Source organism: Dendrobates tinctorius, unplaced genomic scaffold (genome assembly GCF_039654945.1).
Source record: "Dendrobates tinctorius isolate UK_male_01 unplaced genomic scaffold, ASM3965494v1 ptg000036l, whole genome shotgun sequence".
NCBI lineage: Eukaryota > Metazoa > Chordata > Amphibia > Anura > Dendrobatidae > Dendrobates > Dendrobates tinctorius.
The window spans coordinates 8,880,176-8,896,801 of record NW_027361704.1 but is presented as its reverse complement, the minus strand read 5'-3'; the positions used below and the strand labels follow the sequence as shown (position 1 = coordinate 8,896,801).

Sequence of the window (16,626 nt, the reverse complement as noted above, 5' to 3'; positions counted from 1 at the left end):
CGATCGACTATAACGTACTATCCCGTCCATGTGAAGTAAAGCCCAGGTCACATGGACTGGATAGTACGTCCATTGGCAGAAAGGGGTTAAGGGAACATGGCAACAGCTGGAAGAATACAGATCTGCTCCAGTGACCATCTCTGAACCTTCAAAGACGATTGGAGAATCCAGGTTGAGACAATCAGATGACCTGGCCACATACCTCACTGCACTTGGTCATATTCCTAAGCTTTGCACTACCTCCTCTCTGTGGGTGCCCTCCAAAAGTGGGGTGCTACTGGTTGGGATAGTAGGCCCTGGATGCCCTGAAGTCGCAGCTGCTCTATTCCCGGCAAGCCAGCGGAAAGGTGAGTGTCATTTGCACTATCTTGTGTATTTGCTCTGACTGTGCTATAGGGCAGCACAGTGGCTCAGTGGTTAGCACTGCAGACTTGCAGCGCTGGGGTCCTGGGTTCAAATCCCACCAAGGACCAACATCTGCAAGGAGTTTGTATGTTCTCCCCGTGTTTGCGTGGATTTCCTCCGGGCACTCCGGTTTCCTCCCACACTCCAAAGACAAACTGATAGGGAATTTAGATTGTGAGCCCCATCGGGACAGCAATGATAATTTGTGCAAATTGTAAAGAATATGTTAGCGATATATAAAAATTAGATTATTATTATTATTGTTGGTGGTTCAATAAAGTAAATATTGTGTTACCCTCACCATGTGTTGTCTGAGTAGCATTCTACCACGGGGAAGGAGTGCGGGCGTTCAGAGGGATGAGTCCATGCAGTCTTTCTAAAGGCAGCCAGGCCAGCGAACAAGGAGTACCCACTAACCGCCGTGTCTCCACAATTAGATTTCTCTTTTATACAAGTGCAATATTAGAAAACAGACCCCTCAATCAATTTGTTACACAGATTGGAAACCACTGTTTGGGCAAATAGCAGGGCTGAAAAGTGGACTGCTATTTGACTTTTGTAGCATAGATTTTCCTGGAATAATTTGTGGGTACCGTTTGCAGACATCATAAGGTGCTAAAAAAGCACCCAACAAGTTTGCCCCCCCAATCTGGAAATTCATCTATGGGTACAGTGATCATCTTAACCACACAGCTATTTTTTAGAAATACGCAGCCAATTAATGTTTCAGAGTGAAAATTGAAAATTTACCAAATTTAGTGCCCAATACATTGAGTCCAGCTCGTGCTTCTACTGTAGAGACATGTGATCTTGTAAATTGTTAAATTTGTCCTCCTTGCTACATCAAAACCATACACAGGGATGCTAATTGCTGTCTATTTATTTTACTCTCTTATATAGTGCCATGAATTCCACAGCGCTTTCCGGACATTATCGGCGCCGTTCCCATTGGGACTCACAATCTAGATTCCCTATCATTTTTTTCTTTGAAGTATGGGAGGAAACCGGATTACCCAGCAGAAACCCACGCAAAAATGGGGAGAACATACAAACTCCTTGTAGATGTTGTCCTTGGTGGGATTTGAACCCAGGACCCCAGTGCTGCAAGCCACTGTGCTACTAGGCGCACTATGGGGCTAAAAAGGGAAGAGGATCATATGGCATTGAAAGAATAGATTTTGCTGATTTTTTTTCTTTTTTATGGAGAGGGGATGGTGTGGGGGTGGATGGTCAAGGGAGTCTTGTTGCTTTTCCAAAGCTTTTAAGCTACCACTGATGTGGAAACTCCTTTTTTTCCATTGACATGTTTTAAGCCTGAGTGGAGACTTGTTTTTAGAAGTATGGGTTAAAGTTTAATTGGTATCGTTTTTAGATAAAACACATTTTGGATCGCTTTTAAGTTAGCTAGCTTCAAATGTACTCTGTGCTCTATGCTGAGGACTTGCATCAAGTCTTCTGTCTACAGTGAAAAACCTGATTCAGATGAAACAGACGCTGGAATTATTTGCTTCAGTGTGACATACTGGGTCACACCGAATTGCGTCTGGCCTCTAAACCAGTGTCGTCTAACTCTTAGGAGGTTTACAAAAGTCAACAGCACTTTTCTGCTGGTCTGAAAGTCCAAAATGAATCCATCTGGCTCCTAGTGAATGGTTCCAGTAGGGGTTTAGTCTGATTCCTGGTTTTTGGAGATATATACGGAAATCCTGAGGAAAGCGCTCAGTGTAGAGCACAGAAAAGAGCCTTATTCTTAATTTTGGAAAGGCAGAATGAACAAACAGCTGTTCAGGATGTCTTGTGCTGTTATTCATAATATTCAAATGATCAGGTAACTATTCTTTGGGTTAGAAAATTACAGCAATGTCCGATTTTTTTATTTCTTTTTTTATTTTTAGAAGCCAACTTGTGTTTCTTTTACCATATTATGAGAGGTTAAACTTATTTTTCTTTTGGCACAGCTGTGTATGGGATTGTTTCTTTGAGGAATGAGGAAGTTTTTATTGGTACCACTTTGGGGCTCATTACATATTTTGATCACTCTATTCTAATTTTTGGGGCAGCAGAAAAAAACAATTGTTTTTGTTTAGTTTATTTTTTCATTATATTCATGCCATTTATCAAGCAGTACAGGTGATAAGGCAAATTTATTCTTTGGCATCTTGCGATTGAGGTAATACTAGATTTGCATCTTTTTTCTTATGTTTTGCTTTTTTTTTTTGCAAAATAATAAAAAAAAATAGTTTTCGCAACCTTCTTTTCTGAACGCAAGAATTTTTATTTTTCTGCCAACACATCTAAGTGGGGCTTGTTTTTTGCAGAATGAGTTGATGTTTTTAGTAATAAAAATTTTCTTTACATATGATTTTTTCATCACGTTTTATTCTACTGTTTGTGCGGAAATGTTATGTTGGAAAAAAATGTTATGAGCAAAAAAATGTTTTTTGTGTTTTCTTTTTTTTTTTTTTTTTTTTTTACAATGATCAATATAGGAGTTAAATATTTTGACAGTTCTATAGTTTGGGCAGTTATGGACACACCAATACCAAACGTATTAAAAATGTGTTTTAAAAATGTTAAAATGTTTTTTCCGTTTTTTTGTTCTTTATTTTTACAAATATTATTGAATTTTCTTTTTATTTTGTCCCATTATGGAGCTTGAACATTGAATAGTCCGATTGCTTTTCTAATAGACTGCACCCTGCAGTGTATTTAAAGGGGTTTTCCCCTAAACAAAGTACATTTCATTTAAAATATCTTGGACACTCATTAGCAAATTATGGTTACGACATGGGAATGCAACATCCACACAGTTAACTTTGCATTTCCGACCACAAAAACTTGGAACTATTATTGCAGGCTAGGCCATGACGTTTACAGGAACCAAAAGCAACAAGATTCATCTCTTGTAGTAAATACTTATTAACTAAAAGTTTGGTAATTGTAAGCTCCAAAGAATCCTTACCCTTTAAGAGTTTGGCCTTTTTTAAGTGTTGGACAGTAGTGTGTACTTTGGGGGCTCATCAACCCGCTCGTTGGGCGAGTAATGGCAGCATGTTGCGTACTGTATACAGGGTGTGGACTATGTTGGGGTAGATTTATTGACAGGAACATCTTCCCAAATAAGACATACTATTACGCCTACTGTTGATAAATGATTAAAAAGGGGTTTTCCATTTTCAGAAAACCCCTGTCCCCGGGATGTAGCTTGTTTTAAACATATACATATTGCAGATATGGTGAATTTCTGCCATGCAAATTTGCTAGCAAAACCTGAAGCAATCCTGATGCCAGCAAAGTGAATGAGACACCCGACGTGTCATGCACATGTTGCTTATTTGTGACTTGCGGATTTGGTGCAGAAAATAATCCGCAGCATGTCAATTCTCTGTGCGTTTTTTTTATTTCACTTAAATCTGTCAAAAGCACAGGGAAAAAACATGCGTTTTTCCTGCCAAGAGATACAGAAATGATGCAGAAATTTTACTAAACGTGTGCACATAGCCTGGCTGGTTAAGAAAGGTTCAACTGGATGGACACATGTCTTTTTCAACTAATTAACTATTTAACATGCCTTGTAGGAAAATTAATTTTCATTTTTACCATTGTGAGTCCAACTTTTGAAGATGCTGTTTCAAAGTTTCTGTTTTAGATTCCACATCCTTATTCATTTTAATATAAATTTCTTCAGATTCTTGTCTACCTTTTTCAGATTCTTGTAGTCTAAGAGAAACAAAGAATTTGAGATATAAAAATCGTTCAGGACTTTCAACCTCAAACAGATTAATTTATCTCCGAAATATACAAAAAAGATCACACAAACTTCTCACATGAGCTATAGTACTTGTGACACTTGAAATTGTCTAAGGCCAAGTACACACTTGCTTATGGCTGGTCTGCGTATGGCTGTGTATTTCCACCCATAAGCTCCGCCTACTTCCGTATGCATCCCGCGTACCTATCTTTAAAGGGGTTGTCCAGGCTTTTCACATAATCTCAGTACATATCTGGGCTGCAGAATTATAACAATAAGTAATTTACTTTCTGTCACTAGTTTCACTAGTTTGCACGGTTTTCTAGATATTCTGAACAGAACGTCCAAGGGGGGGTGTTCTGGCATTGAAATGAGAACTAGTCATAACCTCCTACTCTACTCCAAACATGCCCTCTATAGCAACAACCCCACCCTCCATAGGTACAGGCCCTCCCCATCCACATGAAGAAGCTCTCATCACACCGTAACAAATCCTCCCCCTCTAGCAGCCTCACTGCAGAGAGCAGACCACCCAGCTGCTCCTCCCCCAGACACACACTGAACAGTGATCTATGGAAAGTGAAAGTAGTGAGGAGGGAAAAATCACACAAAACTCCAAAAATGGGCCAGACAAAAGTATTGGCACCCTCAGCCTAATACTTGGTTGCACAACCTTTAGCCAAAATAACTGCGACCAACCACTTCGGTAACCATCAATGAGTTTCTTACAATGCTCTACTGGCATTTTAGACCATTCTTCTTTGGCAAACTGCTCCAGGTCCCTGATATTTGAAGGGTGCCTTCTCCAAACTGCCATTTTTAGATCTCTCCACAGGTGTTCTATGGGATTCAGGTCTGGACTCATTGCTGGCCACCTTAGAAGTCTCCAGGGCTTTCTCTCAAACCATTTTCTAGTGCTTTTTGAAGTGTGTTTTGGGTCATTGTCTTGCTGGAAGACCCATGACCTCTGAGGGAGACCCAGCTTTCTCACACTGGGCCCTACATTATGCTGCAAAATTTGTTGGTAGTCTTCTGACTTCATAATGCCATGCACACGGTCAAGCAGTCCAGTGCCAGAGGCAGCAAAGCAATCCCAAAACATCAGGGAACCTCTGCCATGTTTGACTGTAGGGACCGTGTTCTTTTCTTTGAATGCCTCTTTTTTTCTCCTGTAAACTCTATGTTGATGCCTTTGCCCAAAGAGCTCTACTTTTGTCTCATCTGACCAGAGAACATTCTTCTAAAACGTTTTAGGCTTTTTCAAGTTAGTTTTGGCAAACTCCAGCCTGGCTTTTTTATGTCTCGGGGTAAGAAGTGGGGTCTTCCTGGGTCTTCTACCATACAGTCCCTTTTCAATCAGATGCCTACGGATAGCACGGGTTGACATGGTTGTACCCTGGGACTGCAGGGCAGCTTGAACTTGTTTGGATGTTAGTCGAGGTTCTTTATCCAACATCCGCACAATCTTGCGTTGAAATCTCTTGTCGATTTTTCTTTTCCGTCCACATCTAGGGAGGTTAGCCACAGTGCCATGGGCTTTAAACTTCTTGATGACACTGTGCACGGTAGACACAAGAACATTCAGGTCTTTGGAGATGGACTTGTAAGCCTTGAGATTGCTCATGCTTCCTCACAATTTGGTTTCTCAAGTCCTCAGACAGTTCTTTGGTCTTCTTTCTTTTCTCCATGCTCAATGTGGTACACACAAGTCAACTTTAATCCATGTCAACTGGTTGCAAGTGTGATTTAGTTATTGCCAACACCTGTTAGGTGCCACAGGTAAGTTACAGGTGCTGTTACTTAAACAAATTAGAGAAGCATCACATGATTTTTCGAACAGGGCCAATACTTTTGTCCACCTTCTTTTTTATGTTTGGTGTGGAATTATATCCAATTTGGCTTTAGGACAATTCTTTTTGTGTTTTTTTCATTTAAGACAAATTAAATGAAGATAATAATACCAAAGAATTTGTGTTTGCAATCATTTTCAGGAAGAAACTGAGTATTATCTGACAGAATTGCAAGGGTGTCAATATTTTTCGCCACAACTGTACACGTGGTTAAAAAACTCAAATAAGGGTGTTAAAGCAAAGGGGTGAGGAAAAGAATCAATTGTGGTATATGTCTACATCAACATTTAACAAAACATATCAAAAATAAATAAAATCCATTAAGCATCGTTACTTTTGTCACTACATATGAATAGTTGGACAAAAATGTCAAAGAATGTGAGCCCCCGTAATATTTCATCAAAGGGGGCACTTGGGATCATTTTGCCTTTATTAATTTAATGTTATTAGTTTTTATTAATGGGGTACATTCCATTTATCATTCATTTTCATCCACCCACCCTGTTTCATAAGGTTCTGTTAGTGGTATCAACCTTCTAGAGGTTTCTTCAGTATGTCATGTGATAAGGCAGATTTTGGTAACAGGAATTTGATTGGCAGTTGGCAGTTTAGGCAGGAAACGGGCATCTATTGTTTTAAACCTCTGCTTTCTGGATCTGAAGCTGTCGGACTGAAGATTTCTACACGGAAGCATCACCCCATTCACCCGCCCCTATTTTATTGTTATTTGTTTTCTTGTCGTGGTGTTTCTTTTGAGGGGGGTCATTCAACTAATGCTGGGTGGACAGGATTTTAATGTACTGAGGTAATTTTGGTATACTGTATATACTCGCGTATAAGCCGAGATTTTCAGCCCATTTTTTGGGGCTGAAAGTTCCCCTCTCGGCTTATACGCGAGTCATATACGCCAGGGGGTCAGCAGGGGAGGGGGAGCGGGAGTGTCAGATCATACTGACCCCCCTGGCGCGTCTCTGCAGCCCCCCTGCTTGTCCCATGGTCTCAGGCGCCTGTCTTCAGCGGTCACGTGGCACTGCTCATTAAAGTAATGAATATGCACATATTCATGACTTTAATGAGCAGTACCACGTGACCGCTGAAGGCAGGCACTGGAGGCCGTGGGACAACGGGGCTGCAGAGACCGCGCCGGGGGGTAAGTATATGGGATATTCACCTGTCCCCGTTCCCACGCTGCTTGCCGCTGTCTGCCACGTCCTCTGGCTGTGACATTCAGGCAGCAGAGGGCGCGATGACTTAGTGCACGCCGCACCCTCTGCTGCTTGAATGTCACTGACAGAGGACACGGCAGACAGCGGCGAGCAGCGTGGGACTGGGGACAGGTGAATATCTCAGGTGACTGGTACTGAGCCAGAGGTGACACCGGCACCTGTTCCCCATAGCGCGTCGGTGTCACCGACTGCTCAGCACACTGGCATCTGGCTCCCAGCGACGGAGAGGTGATTATGTCATTTTTTTTTTTATTTGCAGCAGCATATGGGTCATAATCTGTGGAGCATCTTATGGAGCATAATATATGGAGCAGCATATGGGGGAATAATCTATGGAGCATCTTATTGGGCAGCATATGAGGGCATAATCTATGAAGCATCTTATGGGGCAGCATATGGGGCCTATTCTATGGAGCATCTTAAGGGGGCCTATTCTATGGAGCATTTTAGGATGATGTCTCAATTTTACTTTTATTGGTATCTTTTTATTTTTGAAATTCACCAGTAGCTGCTGCATTTTCCACCCTAGGCTTATACGTGAGTCAATAAGTTTTCCCAGTTTCTGTGGCAAAATTAGGGGGGGTCGGCTTATACATGAGTATATACGGTAATTATTACATATTTGATTAAAATGTATTATCTGAATTTAATTTAGGTAACCCTAAAAAAACACTGCGGCCTTTACACCAACTTCTGTTGTGTCTCAGATTTCTTTATTTACATAATATTTAGACTGTAATTTATAGGCAAATATGAGCCCATGGAAAACAAAAAAAGGGAAGAAAAATGTATGTGTCTGTCTATGTGCCATTGAAAAAAAGAATAAATAAATGGAGGGTGCTAGCCTCTTACTTCTTGTGGTGTGTCATTTCCTTTTAGGTCTCTCTTTAAATGATGTGCTCTCTCTAAACATGTGGAGTAGGAGATTAACAGCTGCAAGTGTCTATGTGAAACAGAAAGAAATCCTCATCATTGAAGACAAAACAGAAATTCACAAGAGGAATATCAACAATCAATCAATATGAATATAGTGAGGATACATGAATGGTGTTCATGATCCCTACTGATAGAAAATAATTAAAAATACACTGCTCAAAAAAATACTTAAACAACCGAATATAACTACAAGTACCGTAAATCAAACTTCTGTGAAATTAAACTGTCCACTTAGGAAGCAACACTGATTGACAATCAATTTCACGTGTTGTTGTGCAAATGGAATAGAGAATAGATGGAAAATATTGGCAATTATCAAGACACCCTCAATAAAGGAGTGGTTCTGCCGATGGGGACCACAGACCACATCTCAGTACCAATGCTATCTGTCTGATTTTTTGGTCACTTGTGAATGTTGGTTGTGCTATCACACTCGTAGTAGCATGAGACGGACTCTACAACCCACACAAGTGGCTCAGGTAGAGCAGCTCATCAAGGATGACACATCAATGTGAGCTGTGGCAAGAAGGTTTACTGTATTTGTCAGCGTAGTGTTCAGAGGTGTTCAGAGGCTGGAGGCGCTACCAGGAGACAGGTCAGGTCACTAGGAGACGTGGAGGGGGCCGTAGGAGGGCACCAACCCAGCAGCAGGACCGCTACCTCAGCCTCTGTGCAAGGAGAAACAGGAGGAGCACTACCAGAGCCCTGCAAAATGACCTCCAGCAGACCACAAATGTTCATGTGTCCACACAAACAGTTAGAAACTGACTCCATGAGGATGGTCCAAAGAAATGCCACCCAACACCATTACTGACCCACTGCCAAACCGGTCATGCAGAAGGATCTTGCAGGCAGCAGATCGCTCTCCATGGCATCTCCAGACTCTGTCACGTCTGTCACATGTGCTCAGTGTGAAGCTATTTCATCTGTGAAGAACACAGGGTGCCAGTGGCAAATTTGCCAATCCTGGTGTTCTGTGGCAAATGCCAAGAATCCTGCACGGTGTTAGGCTGTGAGCACAACCCCCATCTGTGAACGTCGGGCTCTCAGACCATCCTCATGGAGTCGGTTTCCAACCGTTTGTGCAGACACATGCACATTTGTAATTCACACAAAAAAGGAAGCACACTGTAGCACCATAAAATGCAAACATGAAAATTGAATTGCATAACTGCATTAGAAGTACGAAAAATTGAGAAAGTTTAGCGCATAAAATGGCCAAGTTAGGTGTACATGGAAGCCACGGTAAGGCATTTCTCGTTTTCCAGGACCCTATCTACAATACTACATGGTTACCCAATAACGTGAAAGGGTGTTTTAGATGTGGTCATTGTGTTGTTTGTTCCCATATTATTCCAGGTAATAGTTTTGTCAGTAACGGCAAACAATACAAAATCAGAGAATTTATCAACTGCAGTAGTAAAGGAGTAATCTACAAAGCTACTTGCTTGTGTGGTAAAGAATATGTGGGCAAAACTATTAGGGAATTTAAGCGCAGGGTTAGGGAACACATCGGAGATATCACCCATAAGAGGGACACCCCTATTTCACGCCACATTAACACATGTCAAGGAGGTAACATCAATTCTATTAAGTTTGCAGGTATTGAGAGGGTGAGCAAACCACCAAGGGGTGGAAATTGGGACAGGTTGATTTTACAAAAAGAAACCAGATGGATCTTTCAACTGAATACTGTATTACAGCTGCTATATATAGAGTTTTCAGATTTGTGATAGTTTGCATTAAGAGTCAGTATGTTTACCTAGCTTATACTGTTAATACCTAGTTTATTGTTTTCAGCTACCACCTTTATTCTTAGTTTTGTTTTTGTAACTATCACCCACCTATGGGCATTTTGATTACTAGGCCTTATGGGTTAATAACCCCTTTTTTGCAATTGCAGTCATTGCATTATGTTTGGAATATCATGAACCTTATATGGATTTGATATTATGAGGTTATAATGTCCGGAACTATTTTGTCTTATCGGCGTTGAATAGGGACGCATATTAAGGCTGCACTGTTTTGAAGTTGGCAAGAATTCCCACTTATTAAACCTGACAGGGCACACCTGTGAAGGCAAATTGACAGCTGCCAGATGTGAACAAGGGGGACTTAAAGAATGAGAGCGATGGCGCCAAAGAGTATATACCGTACAGTTGCTAAGGTGGGGTCCTGACATGGGATACTCACCACACACGGGGATATGAACACACACACAAAATGCGCCACACACTACCACGTGCTTCAACATATAAACCACCCTCAGCACACATTTCACCACACATACACCAACCTCGCCACATAAAAGTCGAAACACAAAAGTCGCCACTCAAAACTCGCCACGCTGTTCCAGAGCTGTTTAAAAGATGAAAAATGAGCTGTGATTGGTTGCTATCAGCAACAGTTTTCTTTGTAGACAGTTGTGGTAACTGAGGCCTATTATTCTTATCATTTCTATGGTGTTATCGTCCTTCTGTAAAGCTGGAAATAACACAATTTATTACCGTGCCAACAAAGACCACAATCTGACACAGACTGCAGGGGGAGCCCAGTATCACACAGGATAGGATTAGATACACGGCACAGCAGTCAGTATCACACAGGATAGGATTAGATACACAGCTCAGCAGTCAGTATCACACAGGATAGGAATAGATACACGGCTCAGCAGACAGTATCACACAGGATAGGATTAGATACACAGCTCAGCACACAGTATCACACAGAATAGTATTAGATACACGGCTCAGCAGACAGTATCACACAGAATAGGATTAGATACACGGCTCAGCAGTCAGTATCACACAGGAGAGGAATAGATACACAGCTCAGCAGACAGTATCACACAGGATAGGATTACTGTATTTTTCGGACTATAAGACGCACCAGACCATAACCATAAGACGCACCCCAATTTTCAGAAGGAAAATAGGGAAAAAAATAATGTGTCAAATGGGGGACCGTCTTACAGTCCGAATTCAGCTTACCTGGGAAGGGATCCAGCACAGGTGGAGGAGTGGTCACAGGGGTCATTCAGTGGTCCAGGCTGGTGCGGTGGCGGCGGCTCTGTGCTGGGGCAGGTGGGCTGTGCTGGGGCAGGTTGGTTGTGCTGGGGCAGCTGGGCTGTGCTGGCGCAGCTGGGCTGTGCTGGGGCAGCTGTGCTGGGGCAGGTGGGCTGAGGCAGCTGGGGCAGGTGGGCTCTGTGGGGTGAGGGTGGAGGCGGGCGGGACGAGATCTGAACCTGCGCATGCGCCGTCCCTGGACCGGCGGCCATCTTCCCGGCGTCCATGTTCCCGGAGGCCACCGCAACATGGCAGCAGCCAGCAACAGATGTGCGGGGGCCTCCGGGCTTCGAGGAAATGCCGGCGGAGCCCCCCCACGGAGCACAGAGAGCCGCTTCCCCCCTGCACCGGAGCACAGCCCGCTGCCACCACCGCACCACAGAGCCCCGCGGCACCCGCATCAGCCACCAGCCATGGACGGATGTAAGTATATTGCGACCATAAGACGCACCCCCCACTTTCCCCAAAAAATTTTTTGGGAAAAAGTAAGTCTTAGGCTGGTTTCACATTTGCGTTTTTTTTCGCGGTAATTTAGCGCTAATTAGCGCATGCGTTTTTTTTCCTATACTTTGCATGGGATGCGCTTATGTGCGCATACACATGCGTTTGTACGAGTTTTACTGCGCATGCGTTTTTTTGCGGTATGCGCTCGGGCGCACAAAATGCAACCTGTTGCATTTTTTGTGCGTCCGATTTGCCTCAAAAAACGCATGCGCGCGCAATGCGTTTTTTTACAGCAAGACACCCATTATAAGTCTATGGTGAGCATATGTGCGCATTGGCATGCTTATGTATGCGTTTTTTTGCACATGCGTTTTTTTTTTACCATTAGTTTAGACAATGGAATTTAGGGGTTTGGGTAAAGTTAGGGTTAGTTAAGGGGGTTTAGGGTTAGGGTCAGGGTTAGAGTTAAGTATGGTTTGGTTAAGGGTTAGGGTCAGGGTTAGGGTCAGGGTTAGGGTCAGGGTTAAGTATGGTTTGGTTAAGGGTTAGGGTCAGGGTTAGGGTTAAGTATGGTTTGGTTAAGGGTTAGGGTTAGGGTCAAGTATGGTTTGGTTAAGGGTTAGGGTCAGGGTTAGGGTTAAGTATGGTTTGGTTAAGGGTTAGGGTCAGGGTTAGGGTCAGGGTTAGGGTTAAGTATGGTTTGGTTAAGGGTTAGGGTCAGGGTTAGGGTTAAGTATGGTTTGGTTAAGGGTTAGGGTTAGGGTCAGGGTTAGGGTTAAGTATGGTTTGGTTAAGGGTTAGGGTCAGGGTTAGGGTTAAGTATGGTTTGGTTAAGGGTTAGGGTCAGGGTTAGGGTCAGGGTTAGGGTCAGGGTTAAGTATGGTTTGGTTAAGGGTTAGGGTCAGGGTTAGGGTTAAGTATGGTTTGGTTAAGGGTTAGGGTCAGGGTTAGGGTTAAGTATGGTTTGGTTAAGGGTTAGGGTCAGGGTTAGGGTCAGGGTTAGGGTCAGGGTTAGTAAAGTCATGGCTTGGGTTAGTGTGAGGGGCCACCTAATGTTGGAAAAAAACGCAAACGCGGTAAAAACGCACTAAAAACGCAAACGCTTAAAAACGCTGCGTTTTTTTCATGCATGCTCATAAAAATGCTTGAAAAAAACGCAGCAGTTGTATGCTTTTGTATGCGTTTTTCAATGCGTTTTTTTGCGGGAAAAACGCGCTGCAAAAAAAAGCAAGTGTGAAACTAACCTTATGGTCCGAAAAATACGGTAGGTACACGGCTCAGCAGTCAGTATCACACAGGATAGGGTTAGATACACTGCTCAGCAGTCAGTATCACACAGGATAGGATTAGATACACGGCTGAGCAGTCAGTAACACACAAACACACGATAGGATTAGATACACAGCTCAGCAATCAGTATCACACAGGAGAGGAGTAGGTACACAGCTCAGCAGACATTATCACACAGGATAGGGTTAGATACACAGACACATGTTGTTTATCAAAAGGCTCTTGAATGAGTTGAAAATAAAATACTATCAATACTTGGGTAATCGTTAATTTGTGTTGCAAATCTGTAGTTTTGAATATATGATGTGAAATGTTTTTATGTGCAATATAATCATTATAATTTGTTATAACTAACCACAGTTGGTTACTATGCCCAGGCACCGCCAGGCTTTTCAGCTAGTGTATATATTTTCTCATTATTGTGCTCTCTGCACCGCATCTTGACTGAAAAAACGGAAATGTATAAATTTTTGCAAATTTATTAAGAAAATTAAAAAAGAAAAACTGAAATATCACATGGTCATAAGTATTCAGACCCTTTGCTCAGTATTGAGTGGAAGCACCCTTTTGAGCTAGTACAGCCATGAGTCTTCTTGGGAATGATGAAACAAGTTTTTCCAAACATAGATTTCGGGATCCTCTGCCATTCTTCCTGGCAGATCCTCTCCAGTTCCATCAGGCTGGATGGCGAACATTGGTGGACAGCCATTTTCAGGTCTCTCCAGAGATGCTCAATTGGGTTTAGGTCAGGGCTCTGGCTAGGCCAGTGAAGAATTTTTCAGAGTTGTTCTGAAGTCACTCCTTTGTTATTTTGGCTGTGTGCTTAGGGTAATTGTCTTGTTTGAAGGTGAACCTTCGTCCAAGTCTGAGGTCCAGAGCACTCGAAGAGGTTTTCATCCACCATGTGTCTGTACTTGGCCTCATTCATGTTTCCTTCAATTGCAACCAGTCGTCCTGTCGCTGCAGCTGAAAAACACCCCATAGCATGATGGTGCCACCACCATATTTAACTGTAGGGATTGTATTGGGCAGGTGATGAGCAGTGCCTGGTTTTCTCTACACATATCACTTAGAATTATCACCAAAAAGTTCTATCTTCGTCTCATCAGACCACCAGAGAATTCTATTTCTCATAGTCTGGGAGTCCTTCATGTGTGTTTTTTAACAAATTCTATGCGGGTTTTCATATGTCTTGCACTGAGGAGAGGCTTCCGTCAGGCCACTCTAACATAAAGGCCCGACTGGTGGAGGGCTGCAGTGATAGTTGACTTTGTGGAACTTTATCCCATCTCCCTACTGCATCTGTGGAGCTCAGCCACAATGATCTTGGGGTCCTTCTTTACCTCTCTCATCAAGGCTCTTCTCCCACGATTGCTCAGTTTGGCTGAACGGCCAGGTCTAGGAAGATTTCTGGTGGTCACAATCTTCTTCCATTTAAGGATTATTGAGAACACTGTGCTCTTAAGAACCTTGAGTATTGCAGAAATTCTTTTATAACCTTGGCCAGATCTGTGCCTCGCAACAATTCTGTCTCTGAGCTCCTTGGCCAGTTCCTTTGACCTCATGATTCTCATTTGGTCTGACATGCACTGTGAATTGTTATATAGACAGGTGTGTGCCTTTACAAATCAAGTCCTATCAGTTTAATTAAACACAGCTGGACCCCAATGAAGGAGTAGAACCATCCCAAGGAGGATCACAAGGAAATAGCATGTGACTTAGATATGAGTGTCTGAGCAAAGGGTCTGAATACTTATGACCATGTGATATTTCAGTTTCTTTTTTAATACATTTGCTCAAATTTCTACATTTTTGTTTTTTTCAGTCAAGATGGGGTGCAGAGTGCACATTAATGAGAAAAAAATAAAACATTTTTTGAATTTACCAAATGATTGCAATGAAACAAAGAGTGAAAAATTTAAAGGGTTCTGAATACTTTCCATACCCACTGTGCGTGTGTGTGCGCATATATATAATATATATATATATATATATATATATATATATATATAATTGCTTTGTAATGTTTTTATTTCCTGTTCTGTCCAGATGTCACCGTATCCCAGAATTCCAAGCGGAGGAAGTTCACCGACCGCCATATTGGGACACCCAATTGATGGGTGTCTCAATATGGAAACTGCTGCTGGTAGCAACCTGCTGGAACACCGTCGTATCACACACACATACACTCTATACGCTGTACGCACCACACACACACACACGCTCAGACACACACATGCACTCACACTCACACACTCATGCAGCTTCTTGCGTGGTACCACCAGTGGAACATTGTCGCACTGTGCTTGCGCAAATTCGGCTGATCCCAGCGGCAGATGCGCGACGTGTCTAGAGGCAGAGGAAGCCTAAGGCTGGAACTTTTTTCTACTGTACACAATTATATATTTACAGACCACAGCCTCGCCTTCTGCTGGTTGATAGTAGCCATATCCACGTAGATATTCAGTGAGAGGTGACTGCATACAGTTTCTGTTCTTACTGGGGTTATGGAGACAGCCAACCAAGTGCCAAAAGCAAAATGAATAAAATATAAGTTTATATAACTTATTCAATTCACAGATAATACAGACTATCTGGGAGAGTTTCATATTTACTTATTATACAGGAGCACATTGGTTTACACCTTGTTTTCACAGCAGCACTCCAGAGGTTTTTTTTTACTCTACAGCAGGAGTGGTGTTTCTAATCTAAGGTCCCTCACTCTACTCTCATAATCATCTGTCGCCGTCTTCATCTTTTATCACCTGACACGCATCTCCAGCAGTTTGTGATCTGCTGGATCACTTAGTGTTCATGGAGTGAGTTGGAGGTCACAACTCAAGGCAACTCTATGAAAGCTTCATTATGGCTCTCATAGAATTGCATTGAGAAATTGTGACGTAACGTATGGTAAGGTTACGGTTATAAGATGGCGCTGCAGGACCGGAACGGCACCAAAAAAGGTGAAGACGACAGATAGCGAGTATAAGACTGGGGGTATAAGACCTTATATTAAAAGCACCACTCCAACGATGACAAAAACAACCCTGCAGGAGTGGTACTTTAATGTAGCCTGCAAAATTATTGCTTAAAGGGATTGTCCTTTCTCAGAAGAATAGTTTGAGCTGTAGACTGTTGAGTCATGACCGTATGTAATATGCATACGATTCTCACTCCCCTGTATGTCATGTGATCACATGTATGAGATATGCATATCTGCAATCACATGCCGACTAGTCTCTCCCGGCTTCTCTCAATAGTAATAAGATAAGTGCAGGAGTTAAGTCTATTCTAGTCTGTAAGAGCAATACAAGGAAATTGTGACCCTGTATGCATCACACACTGTTATGATTCTACAGCTCCTGCAGACTTTTCTTCTGAGATTAGACAACCCCTGTAACAGGGCAATGTGAAGTTACTTGTATCTCCTTGAATGACAAGACAGAGTATTGACAAAGAAATAAAATGCACACCTTTCTTCCAGTCCTCTTGTTGTAGAGTCTGTCAGGTCCAGTTTAGCTTGCAGTAAACATAGCTGCTCACTCTTATTTTGCAAGGCAATTTCAGATTCCTTTAAAAACAAAAATATAACAGGGTTGGAGAAATGTGTGAGTACCGATTTTCTTACTAATGCATTGCAGCAGCTGTAACTACACCTA

General features: G+C 42.4%; 1 protein-coding gene across 5 annotated transcripts in view; it reads right to left on the bottom strand.

Annotated features, from left to right (window-relative positions):
* The window catches only part of RUFY1 (RUN and FYVE domain containing 1), a 573,324-nt gene that overhangs the window by 96,988 nt on the left and 459,710 nt on the right, over window positions 1-16,626 (bottom strand). For all 5 annotated transcript variants that reach the window (XM_073573702.1, XM_073573703.1, XM_073573706.1 and 2 more), the window contains 2 exons: window positions 16,441-16,538; window positions 4,006-4,125 (listed from right to left, as the gene is read on the bottom strand). In XM_073573702.1, coding sequence (XP_073429803.1) covers window positions 4,006-4,125; window positions 16,441-16,538 — 218 coding nt within the window. The remainder of the gene's footprint in view (window positions 1-4,005; window positions 4,126-16,440; window positions 16,539-16,626) is intronic.